A 15258-nucleotide genomic window follows, 5' to 3' on the forward strand; every position below is an offset into this window, starting at 1 on the left:
TTATGTATGGAGAAAGTTACGTAAGTTATTTATGCAAGTCAAGTCAGCCTTCACCTTGAACATGTTCTCTGTGAAATCACCGCACCTAAGCTTCTAGATAGAACGTGGTTACTTCACGCTGTAGAGCTACACCAATTCAGACGCCACACAACAATTTGCCTTAGCATTTTATATACATTTGCTCATTTTGCAGATCCTTTTTTGAAACGCATTTCAAATCGAGACGTGGAAATTGTGTACATAGAGAGTTCTACTAGTATTTTGGAGGACAGAGTCAAGGTACTGCTAGTTTTAATGGGGGAGGTTTTACACAGTAATTTATCTCTAAAGAGGTGATTTTTCTGTTGGTTTTAACCATGCACCCCTCCAAGCTGGTAGAGGGTAATACATGTCTCTAGGCCATGACCACTGTCAGTCTCTCTCTCTCTCTCTCTCTCTCCTCTCTCTCTCTCTCTCTCTCTCTCTCTGTCTGTCTGTCTGTCTGTCTGTCTGTACTTTGTGCCCACTGTCTGTCCTCTCTCTCTCTCTCTTCCTCTCTCTCTTCCTCTCTCTCCTCTCTCTCTCTCTCTCTCTCTCTCTCTCTCTCTGTCTCTCTCTTCCTCTCTCTCTCTCTCTACTCTCTCTCTCTCTCTCTCTCTCTCTCTCTGTCTCTCTCTTCCTCTCTCTCTCTCTCTCTCTCTCTCTCTCTCTCTCTCACACATGCACACACACCTCTCTGCTCTCAGGTCTTTATTTCACTCTGACTCTCAAAAATGACCCTCAGGCTTCCCCCCTCGCTGGCCCACCAGCCAGGGCTTTGAGACTGGGGGCACGAGTCTGGCTGGACTGTGGGGTCAGACTGGCCTGGCTGGGCACATTAATATCTAATATTACCCACTCATAGTTAATAACTAATGTGATCTGAGCTCTCAGTTCACTGGTGCCAACCTTTAGTCCGATCTCATTTAATCTTAGAAGTGACCATATAGCAGGATGTTTTTTCTGTCCTGCTGTTATAAAACTCTGGCCAAAGTATTACTTACAGTAACACCTAGAAAATTCTCCCTTAGAGTTAGATCAACATTAGGACAGAAAGAACCTGTACTGAGATGATTACGTTGATTCTGATTCTTCCACAAAGAGCCAGGAGAGGGCGCTCTTGTGTCAACTAAATTGATGGACCAATATCCAGCAGACTAGTAAGAGTTTATAGAGCTGATACAAAAATATACCTGTTGCGTGAAATAATACATAATGTCATTTATTTTGTACAGTGCTCCATGGGGTAATGTCAATAATTTTACTGTCTGACACCGTGGTCAACAGCAACATCAGGTTCTTATATCAGAAGGACTTATTACAATAGCGGGCCTTCCAGCCGTAAGAGTTGCCTGATGTTTATTGCAGACAAACACTTTACGACGGAGGCGGCGGGGAGTGTGAGGCGACGGCGGGCGCGTGAAAAGGTGATGGCTGGCTTGTGAAGATGAAAGACGCTTTATCATGCAGAGACGGTTCTCGGAAACCGAGTGGCGTCTCTCTCGCGCCAAGAGAAGTCCGTAGGCTAATACGATGGGACCTTTAAAGCGCAGTAAGAATTCGTGAAGAATTTATGAATGGGATTTTATGATATAGGCCTAGTCTACTTTGTGTCCGTTGTCAGTTTGTTTGTGGTTTTTCTGTGTTCCGTTGTTTGCATAAATAGTTTGTTGTCGGTTATTTGATGTTTAAATACAAAGACAAAAATAGTTTTGAACTTGGCCAACTATTTACCATATACCAGGCTAAGCGATATTTTCATTTAAAATACATGAATTTAAGGCTCATTTAGCCTATATTTTGCTTTGTGGGAAAATCCATGAATTATTTTGACACCTAAGCCGAATGGATTTCGAAAGTGGGAGCCTAGATCAAAGCAGAGCATTTCACCAGGTCCTTTAGTTGTCTTATGCCAACATCTGAAATGAGGAAAGCCCGCTTCAACACGCCTTTTCTTCAGAGGACGTCTCACTGCGCTGATGTGTGGCCGCCTTTATTTTCTCAACCAAAAGGGGATTAAGGTTTTCGAAGCGCTCACGTTTACTCAAACAAATCATCAAGTTGATTTAAAGGGGGATTTTACACACGTGAACTTTGAAGGAATTGTTCATGTTTTCGATTAGATTGACCTCTCTCTTTCTCTCTCTCTCTCTCTCTCTCTCTCTCCTCTCTCTCTCTCTTCTCTCTCTCTCTCTCTCTCTCTCTCTCTCTCTCTCTCTCTCTCTGTCCCCCTCTCTCGCTCACTCTGTCTCACACAAACACACTCGCACAAACAAACGGTCGAATTGTTTTATATGCAGTTCAGCCTTAATGGTTAGATCATACCAGACCACACAACTAACATTTAGGGAAGTTGTATCGTAAGAATTTACTGGTATTTTTACGCGCTTGAAATTGGGTCTATTAAACATCCTTGGGGGGCAGAAGGGCCGTGATTGTAGCCTACTTCTGACGGTCCGGGTCACTGTTTCTACAGTTAATAGCCCCGGGTCTCCAGCCGGTCTGTACCCTTTTGGAGCTCGTGAGATACCTTGGTGGTCTCTGCCTGGCGTATCTACATGCACGCTCTTCCTAACCGCTGACCGTCCCTCCCCTCGACTTTTGTATGAAAAGGGGGGTGGGGGGGTGGAAGGAGGGGTGAGTGGAGAGTAGGATGTGGAGTCACACAGTGTTTAGAGTGTAAACTTGCAAAGAGATCAGAGCGGAGGGTGGAAGGGGGCACTTGTTCAATAGCCTAACGTTTAATCTTTTTTTTAATTATATTTTAGTCGATCTACCATCATATCTTATCGGATCAATTACCTCTTACCCAGTCTGGTCTTTCACAGTTCCTGCTCTTGTTGTTTTTTCCTCATTTGAAGCCTCGTGAGACTCTTTTCACTAAAAGTGGACTGACTATCCTATGCGTAAAATCACCCAACTGCTTCTTCAAAACATTGAACGCAAGACTTGAAATAAGTATTAGGCATCTTAAATAGAGTTTAGACAACAATACAAGTCAGTGCTCGGATGCGGACAATGCTTCTACCACTTTACCACCGCGGCTATTGACTCCTGGTCCGTGCGTCTTCGGTTAGACTCCCGGGACCCACTATAGCGGATTATCAGCGCATGTTTTTGATATGCCCTTACAGAAGAGCACTTTCCCGGTTCTGAGTGTGGCACGGAGGGGCATGGATACCAGGACGACCCCGAGACGGTCCATCAGCGCCGGGCAGCATCTTTTTCTGGCCTTCGCTCTCATCGTCTGCTGCGCACAACTACTGGTGGACGCAAACTCCTGGTGGTAAGACCAACTTTTACGCAAACTTTATACACATGCAGGCTATTCTTCTCCCTCTAGGTTAAACGCAACGAAATTATCTTGTTTTTCGTGGATTGTTATTTGGTTGTGTGAGACCGTTTGTTTAGCGGTTGTTGTTTTGAAATGCTGTTGTGTCATTGTGTTTTGTTGTGTCGTGTGGAGGGCCACGGTGAACAAATGTGGAGGCTTTGTCACAATATTTACCCTCCGGCCCAAATGGTAAACCTGTTTGCTAGCTTGCGTGACAGTACAGTAAGGGGGATCGCATCTTGACCTTGTTGTAAGGAGCAGCGCACCACAAAACATAATTATAAATAGGAGGCTTCATCACAAATGACATTTCAGACGTTTACTTCATAACCTTCTCATTGTTACCTATTTGTGTGCAATAATCTGAATTCATTTCATTTGTATAAACTCTCTTGTTATTGTCAAATGTTCGATTACGATTCTATCCTTTTCCTGTAAATCCAAATTCAGACTTGACGATTATGAACGTCATATGCCCTTTTTTGGATGTAGAGAACCGACCCAACAGGTGTTTTAACCCCATTCACGACCAAACAGGCGTGTTTCCGAACGGTTTCTACTGTGTATATTTACCCTGCCAATTCCACCGGGCAGGTCATTAGCAATGAACCCCATCCAGCGACCGGAGATGTACATCATCGGGGCCCAGCCGCTATGCAGCCATCTCTCGGGGCTGTCCCCGGGCCAGCGCAAGCTCTGTCAGCTGTACCAGGACCACATGGTGTACATCGGCGACGGCGCAAAGACAGGCATCAAGGAGTGCCAGTACCAGTTCAGACAGAGGCGCTGGAACTGCAGCACCGTGGACAACACGTCGGTGTTCGGTCGCGTCATGCAGATAGGTGAGTCCAGGCAAGAGTCTCTGGGTGCGTCATGTCATTTAGAGCTTGAACTCATCTGTAGCTCAACACCATTTAATTGATTATTAATTAATCAATTGAAGCTTTAGTTTATAGGCCATTCATGTTTTAATAACCGTAATCATTTCATTTCATTGGCTATAGGCCAGTGACTGTGCACGGTCTGGTGTGGTGACAGACGGTAGGCCTATAGACTCATATTAAATGCGCCGAGGCCTGACGGTAGCGAATCTGGAAAAGCTCACTCAACAATTAAGTGTGAGATCCGCACTTCACTGAAACAAGGTGTTGGGTGTCCCCATAGTCCACTCCGACTTTAGACCACGAATGCGTGATCCTAGGCTAGCGACGCCAGCCCCTCCTTCCCCATCACAAACAGCAAAGGAGTTATTTGCAGTCAATCGCGAGGTTTATATCGAGGTGTCATCCAGCCCATTGTCCACAGTCTCTTTTGAAATGCAATAACGGGATGACACGGATCCGGCAGATCCGGGGTTCTATTTGAAGTCACGGACCAAGGGCCCATAAACGAGCGTTGTCTTTATCGCCTGGCGTATTATTGGCTGGGGTTAACATTCCGCATGAGTAGACTACGAGACTGCAAGAAAGCCTCGTTCTAACGCATCCGAATTATTAATAGAACCTGGTAACTTGTTTGATATTGAACAGATATTACCTATATAAAAATGTTGATTATTTTAGTGTTTGTCTAGTTCAGGCAGGCCCGTTTTTTACTTTTTAGCAAAGATTGCATTTGATTTTGAAATTTTTCAAATGTTGTATGCTCCAGAAAACGTCTTAAATGCATCATTTGTAAATCAGCATAAGAAAATACTGAAAGTGTCAGTATATGTCTATAAAGAATGTGTTAGGCCACATAGATCTGCCTTCCATATGACAAAAACTGCTATGGAAACGACGTCAAGGAACACATGCTAAGCAGATGCCAACTGTGAGAAAAAGTTCAATATTATAAAACTGACGTGGGGAGGCAGTCAACCTAAGCAGGCCCTGATGTACACAGTTCATGCTGCTATAATCCCCTAGGTTAGGAGCACAGAGAGAAAGAAAGATTAATGTGTAAACTGCACATCCCATTACCAACCAGTGCCGGACAAACACCACATTCTCTCTCGCTGTCTCCTTTTCTCCTTTTTCTTTCTCTCTTTCAGCCTTCTCATTCTATTCTGGTTCTATCCCACCTCATTACCTCTCCCATGTAAGGCGTCAATTGCAACACATGGAGAATTTCTCCCTGAAACACACGAACACGTCGTACCGATGCCGCCCGGCGTTGGGTGTGTCAGTGTTTGCTTATTTTGCTTTTCCTTATTTTTGGTGGCTGGTAAGTGTTGCCACTCTCCCCCTATTAAAAGCCCAGTGCTTGTGTTTCCAATCTGGCCTGGGCTCTGTCGGCGGTGGCCTGGGGCCCCCAATCACTGCTAGCAGCTCCTATTGTCCATTGTGAGCTAAGCTAGGCCCACATCTATGACAGGAAACATGGTTAGCTGGTCGGGTTAAAGAGCTAACCCAACCCAAGAGCCCGGCGGGGGGGGGGAGGTTCTGCATTCACCTGTTGTCTTTGTGTGCTAACAGCCTCGCGTGTGTATTTTTCCTGTGTGTTTCTCTGCGCGGGTGTTTTTCAGGGAGCAGGGAGACGGCGTTCACCTACGCCATAAGCGCGGCGGGGGTGGTGAACGCGGTGAGCCGGGCCTGCAGAGAGGGGGAGCTCTCCACCTGCGGCTGCAGCCGGGACGCCAGGCCCAGCGACCTCCCTCGCGATTGGCTGTGGGGAGGATGTGGAGACAACGTGAAGTATGGCTACCGGTTCGCCCGTGAGTTCGTGGACGCACGCGAGCGAGAGAAGAACTACCCAAAAGGGACCATGGATCACGCTCGAACACTCATGAACTTACAGAACAATGAGGCCGGTCGACAGGTGAGACATGCCTACCTATCTGTCTATCTATATCTATCCATCCATCCATCTCTATATCTCTGTATGTCAGTCTATCTAATTTATTTCTATATCAGTTCAATTCAACAATGCTTTATTGGCGTGAACGAGTGAGCATTGTTGCCAAAGCAAATCTATCTCTGTCCTTCCTGGGATTGGAAAGATATTCATTTGGTAGGGAGGTGGACCTCCTTTACAGGGCGGAAGAAGCTTCTAATTGAGGGTTTATTTTCCTGAGGGGTCGACAGGACAGGGACATGTGAGAGGAGTGAGAGGAGAGCAGAGATCTGGCTAAACAAACAAACTCATCCAGCCCAGCCCACTACGCCGCAACTATATACACACACTCTCTCTCTGTCTCCCCCCTTTCCCAGACCCCCCCACCCCTCACCCTCTCTCTATCTCTCGCTCACTCTCTCTCGCTTTCTCCACTCACACACACACACACTCTCTCTCTCTCTCTCTCTCTCTCTCTCTCTCTCTCTCTCTCTCTCTCTCTCTCTCTCTCACACACACTCTCTCTCTGTCTCCCCCCCTTCCCAGACCCCCCCCCACCCCTATCCCTATCCCTCGCCCTCTCTCTCTCTCTCTCTCACTCTCTCGCTTTCTCCACTCTCTCACACACACACACAGACACACACTCACACACACACACATATGCTTTCTGAGGAATGTGTGTGTGAGTAGAGGTGGCCTGGCCGGGTGGTGAGGTGGGGTTGATAATTTATTGGGGGGGTCCAAATGGCCCTGCTGTAGAGGGGGTAACGCCCTTGGAGTCTGCTGGGGTCAGAAGGTCACGGAACATTCCACAGAGGTAACGGGGCCACTCACCCGAACTTAGCCACTCAACACTCAAACACACACACACACACACACACACACATACACACACATACTATTACTACTAAGAGAGAGAAAGACAGAAAACACCCTTTCTTTCTCTCTCTCTCTCTGTCTCTCTCTCTCTCTCTCTCTCTCTCTCTCTCTGTCCTTCTTTCTCCTTCTTGCTCTTTGTCTCCATAGTCCTGGCTGTGAGGTTGACCTGTCAGGTCTGTGATGCTGGTCTCTCTGGTTAGATGAGAAACAGTCTGGTGCTGGATGTCAACAGCCTGTGTTTGTTTAAGGAGGTATTAGAGCTTTTAGCTGGGAGTCTGGGGGGATGGAGGACAGGTTGAGACAGGGAGAGAGGGAGACAGAAAAGGAAGGAGTGCTGCGTAACGGAGAGAATACAATTAGGAGAGACAGAAGAGGGGAACAAGGCGGTGGAGGCTGGAGGATGAGAGAGATGGAGACGGATAGAGAAAGGGATGAAGGTGGGTGACCTTTGTGGCGTAGAGGTCAACACGGTGACCCTCTGGTACGTCCAGGTGGTCGTTAATGCCACCGCTGGCTCATCGCTGGCCGGAAGATCAACGGCGGAATGCCACGGTGCATCCTGGGAAGGATCACAGGGGCCGACAGGAATCTACAATAAGCTACCTGTCTCTTTGTCTATGTCCCTTTCTGTTTGTCTCTCCTTCTCTCTGTCTCTATCTCTCTCTGTCCTCTCTCTTTCTTTTCTTCCCTTTCTTATCCTGTTGTCTGTGCTTCCTGTCCCCCTGTAGTGGACTGGTCTTCTCGTAAAAGCTCCATTTGTCTGGTCGTAACCTCAGTGGTAGGAGCTGTGCAGCGTCACGTCTGCAGAGGCTGTGTTTACGTCCGGACGCTCAATGCTTAAATGTTTACAGAAGTGGGAGTGTCTCTCTCTGGTCTTAAGGTCTCTCTCTGGTCTCTCTCTGGTCTCTCTGGTCTCTCTTTGGTCTCTCTGGTCTCTCTTTGGTCTCTCTCTGGTCTCTCTCTGGTCTCTCTCTGGTCTCTCTGGTCTCTCTCTTGTCTCTCTGGTCTCTCTCTGGTCTCTCTCTGGTCTCTCTGGTCTCTCTCTGGTCACTCTCTGGTCTCTCTCTGGTCTCTCTCTGGTCTCTCTTTGGTCTCTCTGGTCTCTCTCTGAACTGTCTCTGGTCTCTCTGCTCTTTCTCTGGTCTCTCTGGTCTCTCTCTGAACTCTCTTTGGTCTCTGTTCTCTCTCTGGTGTTTCTCTGGTCTCTCTCTGGTCTCTGTCTGGTGTTTCTCTGGTCTCTCCTGGTCTCTCTCTGGTGTTTCTCTGGTCTCTCCTGGTCTCTCTCTGGTCTCTCTCTAGTTCCTCTCTAGTTTTGCTCTAGTCTTGACCTGGTCTCTCTCTATCTGGTCTCTGTTCTCTCTCCAGTCTCTCTCTGTTCTCTCTCTAGTCTCTCTCTGATGTCTGTCTGGTCTCTCTCTGGACTCTCTCTGACCAGCATATCTGGTCTCCGCACTCCTGGCTGCTCTCTCGTCCTTCTGACCCCCGGTCCTGAGCAGGTCAGAGGTGCAGGTCTGGAGGTGCAGGTCTGGAGGGGCCTGGTCGCTTGGATGGTCCCTCTGGGGCTGTAGGAGAGGAGGTGTGTTTGTGACGTTTTGAACCCCTGATGGAAAAAATGTGTGTGACAAGTATTTTATTATGTTTTTGGAGTCAAACTGTGTGTGTGAAAATAAGGAGTGAAGGTGTGTCTGCTTTGTGTGTTCAGTGGTGTGTGTTTGTGTGTGGGGAGGGAGGGAGGGAGGGAGGGGGGGGAGAGGGTGGGTGGGTGGGTGGGTGGGTGGGTGGGTGGTAGAGCAGATTACACCTAGTCCATGGGCTCAGGGGGCTTTGGATTGGTAATACCGCCAATGATCCTCGACCCGTAACAGATACTCTCACAAAGAAGTGACTGAAACACCAGCCCCCCCATGCCACCGCCCCCCCGCCCCCCGCCCCCCCTTCGCTGGAGCTACCATGGTCCAGCCTGAGTGGGTCTGATTGACAGGGAGACATCTCCCTGAATGTGTTGTGGTTGGGGGATCACGCCAGACAGACACTGCTACAGAGAGGGTGGGCTCAGGAGGCGTGGAGCGCTCCGTTTCATCTGTTTGTTCTGCTGGGCGTGTTTTTTTTTTCTTTCTTCTTCTTCTTCTTCTTCTCTCCCTTTCTCTTTCTCTATTCATACCTTCTCTCTTTCTTTCTCTCTCTCTTTTTTTTCTCCCTCTCATTCTCTTTTTCTCCATTTGCGCTCTCCCTCTGTCTTTCTCTTTGGTCGCAGGCTGTTCTGCCAGGCATGGAGGGCTTGGGGGATCTGGGGTCTTTTGTGAAGGTGACACGGGGGACAGGGGGGACAGGGGGATGGGGGGCCAGGGGGATGGGGGGCCAGGGGGATGGGGGGACTGGGGGATGGGGGGACAGGGGGGATGGGGGGCCAGGGGGATGGGGGGGGTGGGGGGATGGGGGCCCAGGGGGATGGGGGGTGGGGGCAGGCAGACTGCTCTGCTGTCTGGCCTCTCATACAGGAGACAGAGCCTGGAGGAGGGATGGACTGCCGTCACACTCTTCTGGCTCTCAATGACACACACACACACACACACACACATGCCCTCACACATACCCTCACACACACACTCTCTCTTACACACTCTCTCTCACTCTCTCTCACACTCTCTCTCTCACTCTCTCTCACACACACTCTCACACACTCTCTCACACACACTTTCTCAAACACTCTTTCTCACACACACACAGACACACACACTCTCTCTCTCACTGCTCCTTGCCCCGTCTTCAGGGGGCTCAGCGCGCAGACGGCTACGTTTGCTGTCTCTCTGCCTCGCAAATCTGATGAAGCGAAACTGACACACACACACAAGCACACACACATGTGGGCACACAGGCACACATACACACACACACGGCAATCGCAAAAGGCTCACCTCTGTAATCCCCACACCTTCCATAGAAATAGGAACAAAGCTGAATTGATCGGCATACCTACCATCTGCAATAATCCATGATCGTGAAGTCCTGCCAAACAAACCCCAGCCCCCGCCCCTCCCCCCATGCCCCCATGCCCCCTCTCTACTTCCCCTCCTTATCTCCTCACCTCTGGGGGGTTTATTTACCTTCTCCCCTCCCACTCTATTCTCTTTACAACCACCCAGCCCTGTCTGTGCTCGTTCTATTGTGCCCGACCCAGAGACCATGTCCTCTCGACATGGACGGATGAGTGTGTGTGAGTGTGTGTCGCTGAGCCCAGAAAGCTTTTCCTATAGTCCTCCCAAACATATACAATTCAGAATATTTTAAAGCTCTTACAATAGATTCACGTTTCCTCTGCCGAGTGTCCTGCTGTTCTCAGGCAGGTGTTTGTTTAGTTTAGGGTATTGCACTGGGGAGCCAAGACTATAGAGCCACAGGAAACACAGACTGTAGAAAAGGTTGGCCCCCGTGATCGTGTATGTGTGTGTTGGGACTGACTGACTAGTCATCTATAGTGCTGGCCCTCGCAGAGCTCCTGCTCAATCACTAGAGGGCAGTAGTGTTACAAGTACAGTCAGTCAGCCAAGACTGGAAGATTACACTGTGTTGTGTAAAGTTGACATTATTAGGTTTATACTAAGACTGATAAAGGAGTCAGGTGGAGTCAGGTGGCTGAGCGGTTAGGGAATCGGGCTAGTAATCTGAAGGTTGCCAGTTCGATTCCTGGCCGTGCCAAATGACGTTGTGTCCTTGGGCAAGACACTTCACCCTACTTGCCTCGGGGGGAATGTCCCTGTACTTACTGTAAGTCGCTCTGGATAAGAGCGTCTGCTAAATGACTAAATGTAAATGTAATGTAAATGTAAAGACAACAAGGTTCACATCGGGGCCATACTGCTATGCAGGCAATCCATGTTTTCAAGCAAGGGGGGTAGGTTTGTTTTCAAAAGTGGATGGGACAGCTTTTTTTTATAACTGAGAATACAGTCGTTGAATATGATTTTCTTAATAAAACATGTTTGGGGGGGGGGGACAGCCCCTGGTTGTCACTATCACTCATCTAACCTCTCTTTGCCCTTCCCTCCCTCCTCCCTCCCTTCTCTCTGCCCTTCCCATCTCTCTGCCCTCCTCTCACCCCCCCCCTCCCTCCCTCCTCTCACCCCCCTCCCTCCCCTCACCCCCCCTCTCTCCCTCCCCTCCCCAGGCCGTGTACAACCTCGCCAACGTAGCCTGTAAGTGCCACGGCGTGTCGGGCTCCTGCAGCCTGAAGACCTGCTGGCTCCAGCTGGCCGACTTCCGCCAGGTGGGCGAGTACCTGAAGGAGAAGTACGACAGCGCGGCCGCCATGCGCATCGGACGCAAGGGAAAGCTGGAGCAGGTGGACAAGCGCTTCAACGCCCCCACGCTGGAGGACCTGATCTACATCGACCCCAGCCCCGACTACTGCCTCCGCAACGAGAGCACGGGCTCCCTGGGCACGCAGGGACGGCTCTGCAACAAGACCTCGGAGGGGATGGACGGCTGCGAGCTGATGTGCTGCGGTCGAGGCTACGACCAGTTCAAGACCTACAAGCACGAGCGCTGCCACTGCAAGTTCCACTGGTGCTGCTACGTCAAGTGCAAGCGCTGCACCTCACTGGTCGACCAGTTCGTCTGCAAGTAGGGAGAGGAAGGATGGAGAGAGGACAACAGCAGAGAGATGCAGGGAGGGATGGATGCAGGGAGGGATGGATGCAGGGAGGGATGGATGCAGGGAGGGATGGATGCAGGGAAGGATGGATGCAGGGAGGGACTTACTGACTAACAGGGACGAGGGAGGGATAGAGAAGAACAGAGAAATGAGACAATAATAAATAATAAAGAAATGAAATATATAATTAAGTAAAAGAAAATACGTAAACATTGCAATAATTTATGATCCAAGCGCCATAATGGTGGACTGACAAACAGGACAACCCATAAGGATTTTCTTTGATGTTTGTCTATTGTCAGGTTAGCATCACTCTCTCCCTTCACTACAGTTCAATACAGCCTCTGATTGGCTGTCAGGGGAAGGGGGCAGATTGCAGTTGTTGAACTTCATAATCTCCCCTGAGAGTACTGAAAGACGGAGAGAGAGATAAAGAGGAAGGAGATTAAAAAAATGGAAAGTTGTTGTGTCCTAAAGAACTGCAATTAAACCTCCTCCACTCCTCCTCCTCTGACACTATGTACCCTCGGTGGACTCTGTTGCCATGGGGCCAAACACGCCTGCATGTTCTTACTCAACCCATTCACCCTGATATGATGCTGACCTCTCACCCGGAAGTGACATCACAATTCAGACTCAACCCACAGAGAGGGACGGGGTCAGGAGTGGCGTGATACTGGACGTGAGGAGTATTGATAGGGAGGGACCCTTGCTTGGGCCTGGTGAACTGAAATACAGCAGGAATTAAAAAGAGTCTGGAGTTCATAAATCTGCCATATGATACACGAGGAGTCCCTCTAAACACAATAAATCAGTAAATAATGCATATTAAATAATAATACATAAATCAATCATATTACCTTCTACACCAGGGACATCATCTATTCCAGAATGTTACTGTTGCTAAGGTAGTGCCTGGTTACAGTGTCGACCACTGACTGTAATACAATGTCAGCCATGTTGTTCTGGTTTATCTCTAAGGAAGTAATTATATTACAGCAAGAGTTATTACTACCCTGTTCACGAGATAAGGAGGCATGCTGCAATTTGAACCAAAACCCTACAACCACCAGGCAATGTCAACCTAATTAACATGACTGCAGTTGTAAAGAATGTGTTTTGAGTACTGAATCTGTGTGTGGTAGCTGTGTTTAAAAACAAACTAACAAAATGAGAGGAAAATTAAAAGGACTGCAGGTTATTGTAGGATATATATATGAAATAGTTGATCAGAAGTATATTTTATTAATTGTTTTTCATTTTGTATAAGAGAGTTCATACTCGTTCAACCTTGAGGTTTGTCGTAGTCCTGCATGTGGAATGTCCAATCGCAGCCAACTTTCCCCTGCTCGACCAATGACAGACCAGCTTTTGTCATAAGTGTTGTGGAAAATAACCACACGTGTAAATAGATGCCCTTTATACACCAATGACACAACTGACACCCTCCAGACTGTCTGTGTTTTTGTCTATTATATCTGAGTGTCTGTTGTCTTATTGATCGTAATGTGTATTTTTTCATCTTCCACACAGTCATATTAAACCAGTAATAGTGGTGATTATAGTCCCTGGTGTCTCTCTTGACTCTGCCCACGTCTCTCTGCCACTAACGGAAGATCGCCTGCAGTCCTCCAGCTTCGTCAGGTGGGAATCAAACCGGCGGCCTTTCATGTACCCAAACATGTACCGCTAGACCAAAGAGCACGTCCCAGAGATAAGAAGGTAGACATTTGGCGCTTCTGACCTGCAGGCAAGACCCAGAGTCTAAACTTCCCATTTGTTCAATGATGCCAGAGATAGCGCATGCACCTCCAGGTGAATGAGTTTTACTGTAAATACAATGGGTAAACATGATTTTAAATGTTATTTCAACCCAGGTCAGGGAACTATAACAATGACATACCGTACTTTGTTCATGAGTTTTGTTATCCACCACGTGCTGTAGGGTTCAAATGCGTTTCGTACCGTCTTAGAAAAGTTCTGTGTAGAAGCTGTCTGTCAGGTGACTTATAGAGGCTCCTCAAGCCTGAACAGTCAGTCTATTGCCCTCTCCAGAACTTGTTGTTGTTGTCGGATTATGACAGTGATAAGGAAACAGTGTGCTGCGAGGAACAGCAGGCTACCTGTCAGCTAATCCATTAGGACTGCTTACTGTGATGGTTACCATGACACGTGTACACTGCTACAGCACTGCTATTACTCAACTCGTTTCTGCATGTTTTGTTTCCGTTATTCCAACCTAAACTGTAAATGTACTAAATACCATCTGGCTGAGACTGTAAAGTAGTCAAACTCGTTAAATGGAAAGTTACAAAATGTTGATTACCGAATCAAGACATCTTGATGACTCGTTTAATGTAGCGTGTAACCCTGATGCTCACTGAAGCACAAGCCTTATAGAGCACATCCTCGTCATCCAAGAGGGACACTTCGGCTCAGGTTGCAGGACTAAATCATGAAGGCCCGACTCTGAACGACTTCTACAGACAGAACAAAGGACAGGTATAGTGCCACCACTCCAGTACCGTGTGGTCTGAGAATGCAGAATGGGCACAGGGAGTAACCCTGTTTAAAGGGAGGATTGGAACTCTCTCTTTAAACGTCGTTCTCTGCCCTGCTTTGTCTATTTAGGAACTCGTTCACATGGCGATACGTGTGAGTACTTGCTATTGACGTTCAACAACTCCCTGTTAACCGGTATCTAATCCTCCTGGTCCACGCCCTTCTTTGGTTCAACCTGCAATCAAATTTTACTGCCGATGTTCCCAACCAGTTTCCACCATCCCACAAACACACACTCAGCAGATCTTTCTGACAACAAGATGTTATTGCTAAACGTTAGCGCCATCAACGATCAAAAGAAAGATTATGTCAGAACACTCTGGTATATTCAACAAGTCAATGGGAAACTCCAAACATTTCCCAATTTATTGACGCAAATAGCACCTGACCAGGTCAAAGTCAGTTGAAAGTATAACATTGATCCCATGATGATTTCATGTACTATTGTAGTTAAAGTTAAATGTTTGAATAAGGTTTGAGTAGTAGTAAATAAAGAAATAAAAACAATTACAATACTAATATTTTGGAGTATCACTGTATTTCTGGGCTTATCTATATGCACCACAACCTTTTATAACTCTTTATGAGCGTGGCTGTACTGTTGGGAGATGAATCAAGGGTCTGTTTGCAGTGTTTGGGATCCTCCAGAGTGTATTCTGTTGCTGGATGCCATCCAGAACACACAGGTACCGACAGGTGGGCCTCGCCCGCATACATGGCCCCTGCGGCCATCCGTCAGCTGGCAGCCGTGCCTCCCCAATGCTGAGCAGGTGGGGACCGAGGTGTGTGTTCCATCAACCTACATTTACATTTAGTCATTTAGCAGACGCTCTTATCCAGAGCGACTTACAGTAAATACAGAGACATTCTCCCCCAAGGAAAGTAGGGTGAAGTGCCTTGCCCAAGGACACAATGTAATTTTTTTTGCAAAGCTGGTAATCGAACCGGCAACCTTCAGATTACTAGTCCGATTCCCTAACCGCTCAGCCACCTGACTCCC

The 15258-nt window shown here is 47.9% G+C and overlaps 1 protein-coding gene across 1 annotated transcript; it reads left to right on the forward strand.

Annotated features, from left to right (window-relative positions):
- Positions 1 to 3140: 3140 nt before the first annotated feature.
- wnt5b (wingless-type MMTV integration site family, member 5b) lies at positions 3141 to 11669 on the forward strand. The gene is made up of 4 exons (XM_067254064.1): positions 3141 to 3304; positions 3947 to 4194; positions 5859 to 6151; positions 11211 to 11669. Exons 1-4 carry the CDS (start codon positions 3141 to 3143, stop codon positions 11667 to 11669), a joined length of 1164 nt encoding a protein of 387 aa, XP_067110165.1.
- Positions 11670 to 15258: the final 3589 nt, after the last annotated feature.

Source organism: Osmerus mordax, chromosome 17, assembly GCF_038355195.1.
Source record: "Osmerus mordax isolate fOsmMor3 chromosome 17, fOsmMor3.pri, whole genome shotgun sequence".
Classification (NCBI taxonomy): domain Eukaryota; kingdom Metazoa; phylum Chordata; class Actinopteri; order Osmeriformes; family Osmeridae; genus Osmerus; species Osmerus mordax.

Excerpts from the sequence above, each read along its gene's own strand:
- wnt5b (XM_067254064.1), top strand. The coding sequence starts at position 3,141 with ATGCCCTTACAGAAGAGCACTTTCCCGGTTCTGAGTGTGGCACGGAGG. Across the intron at positions 4,195-5,858 it reads CGGTCGCGTCATGCAGATAG|GGAGCAGGGAGACGGCGTTC; the intron begins GTGAGTCCAGGC and ends GGTGTTTTTCAG. Across the intron at positions 6,152-11,210 it reads ACAATGAGGCCGGTCGACAG|GCCGTGTACAACCTCGCCAA; the intron begins GTGAGACATGCC and ends TCCCCTCCCCAG.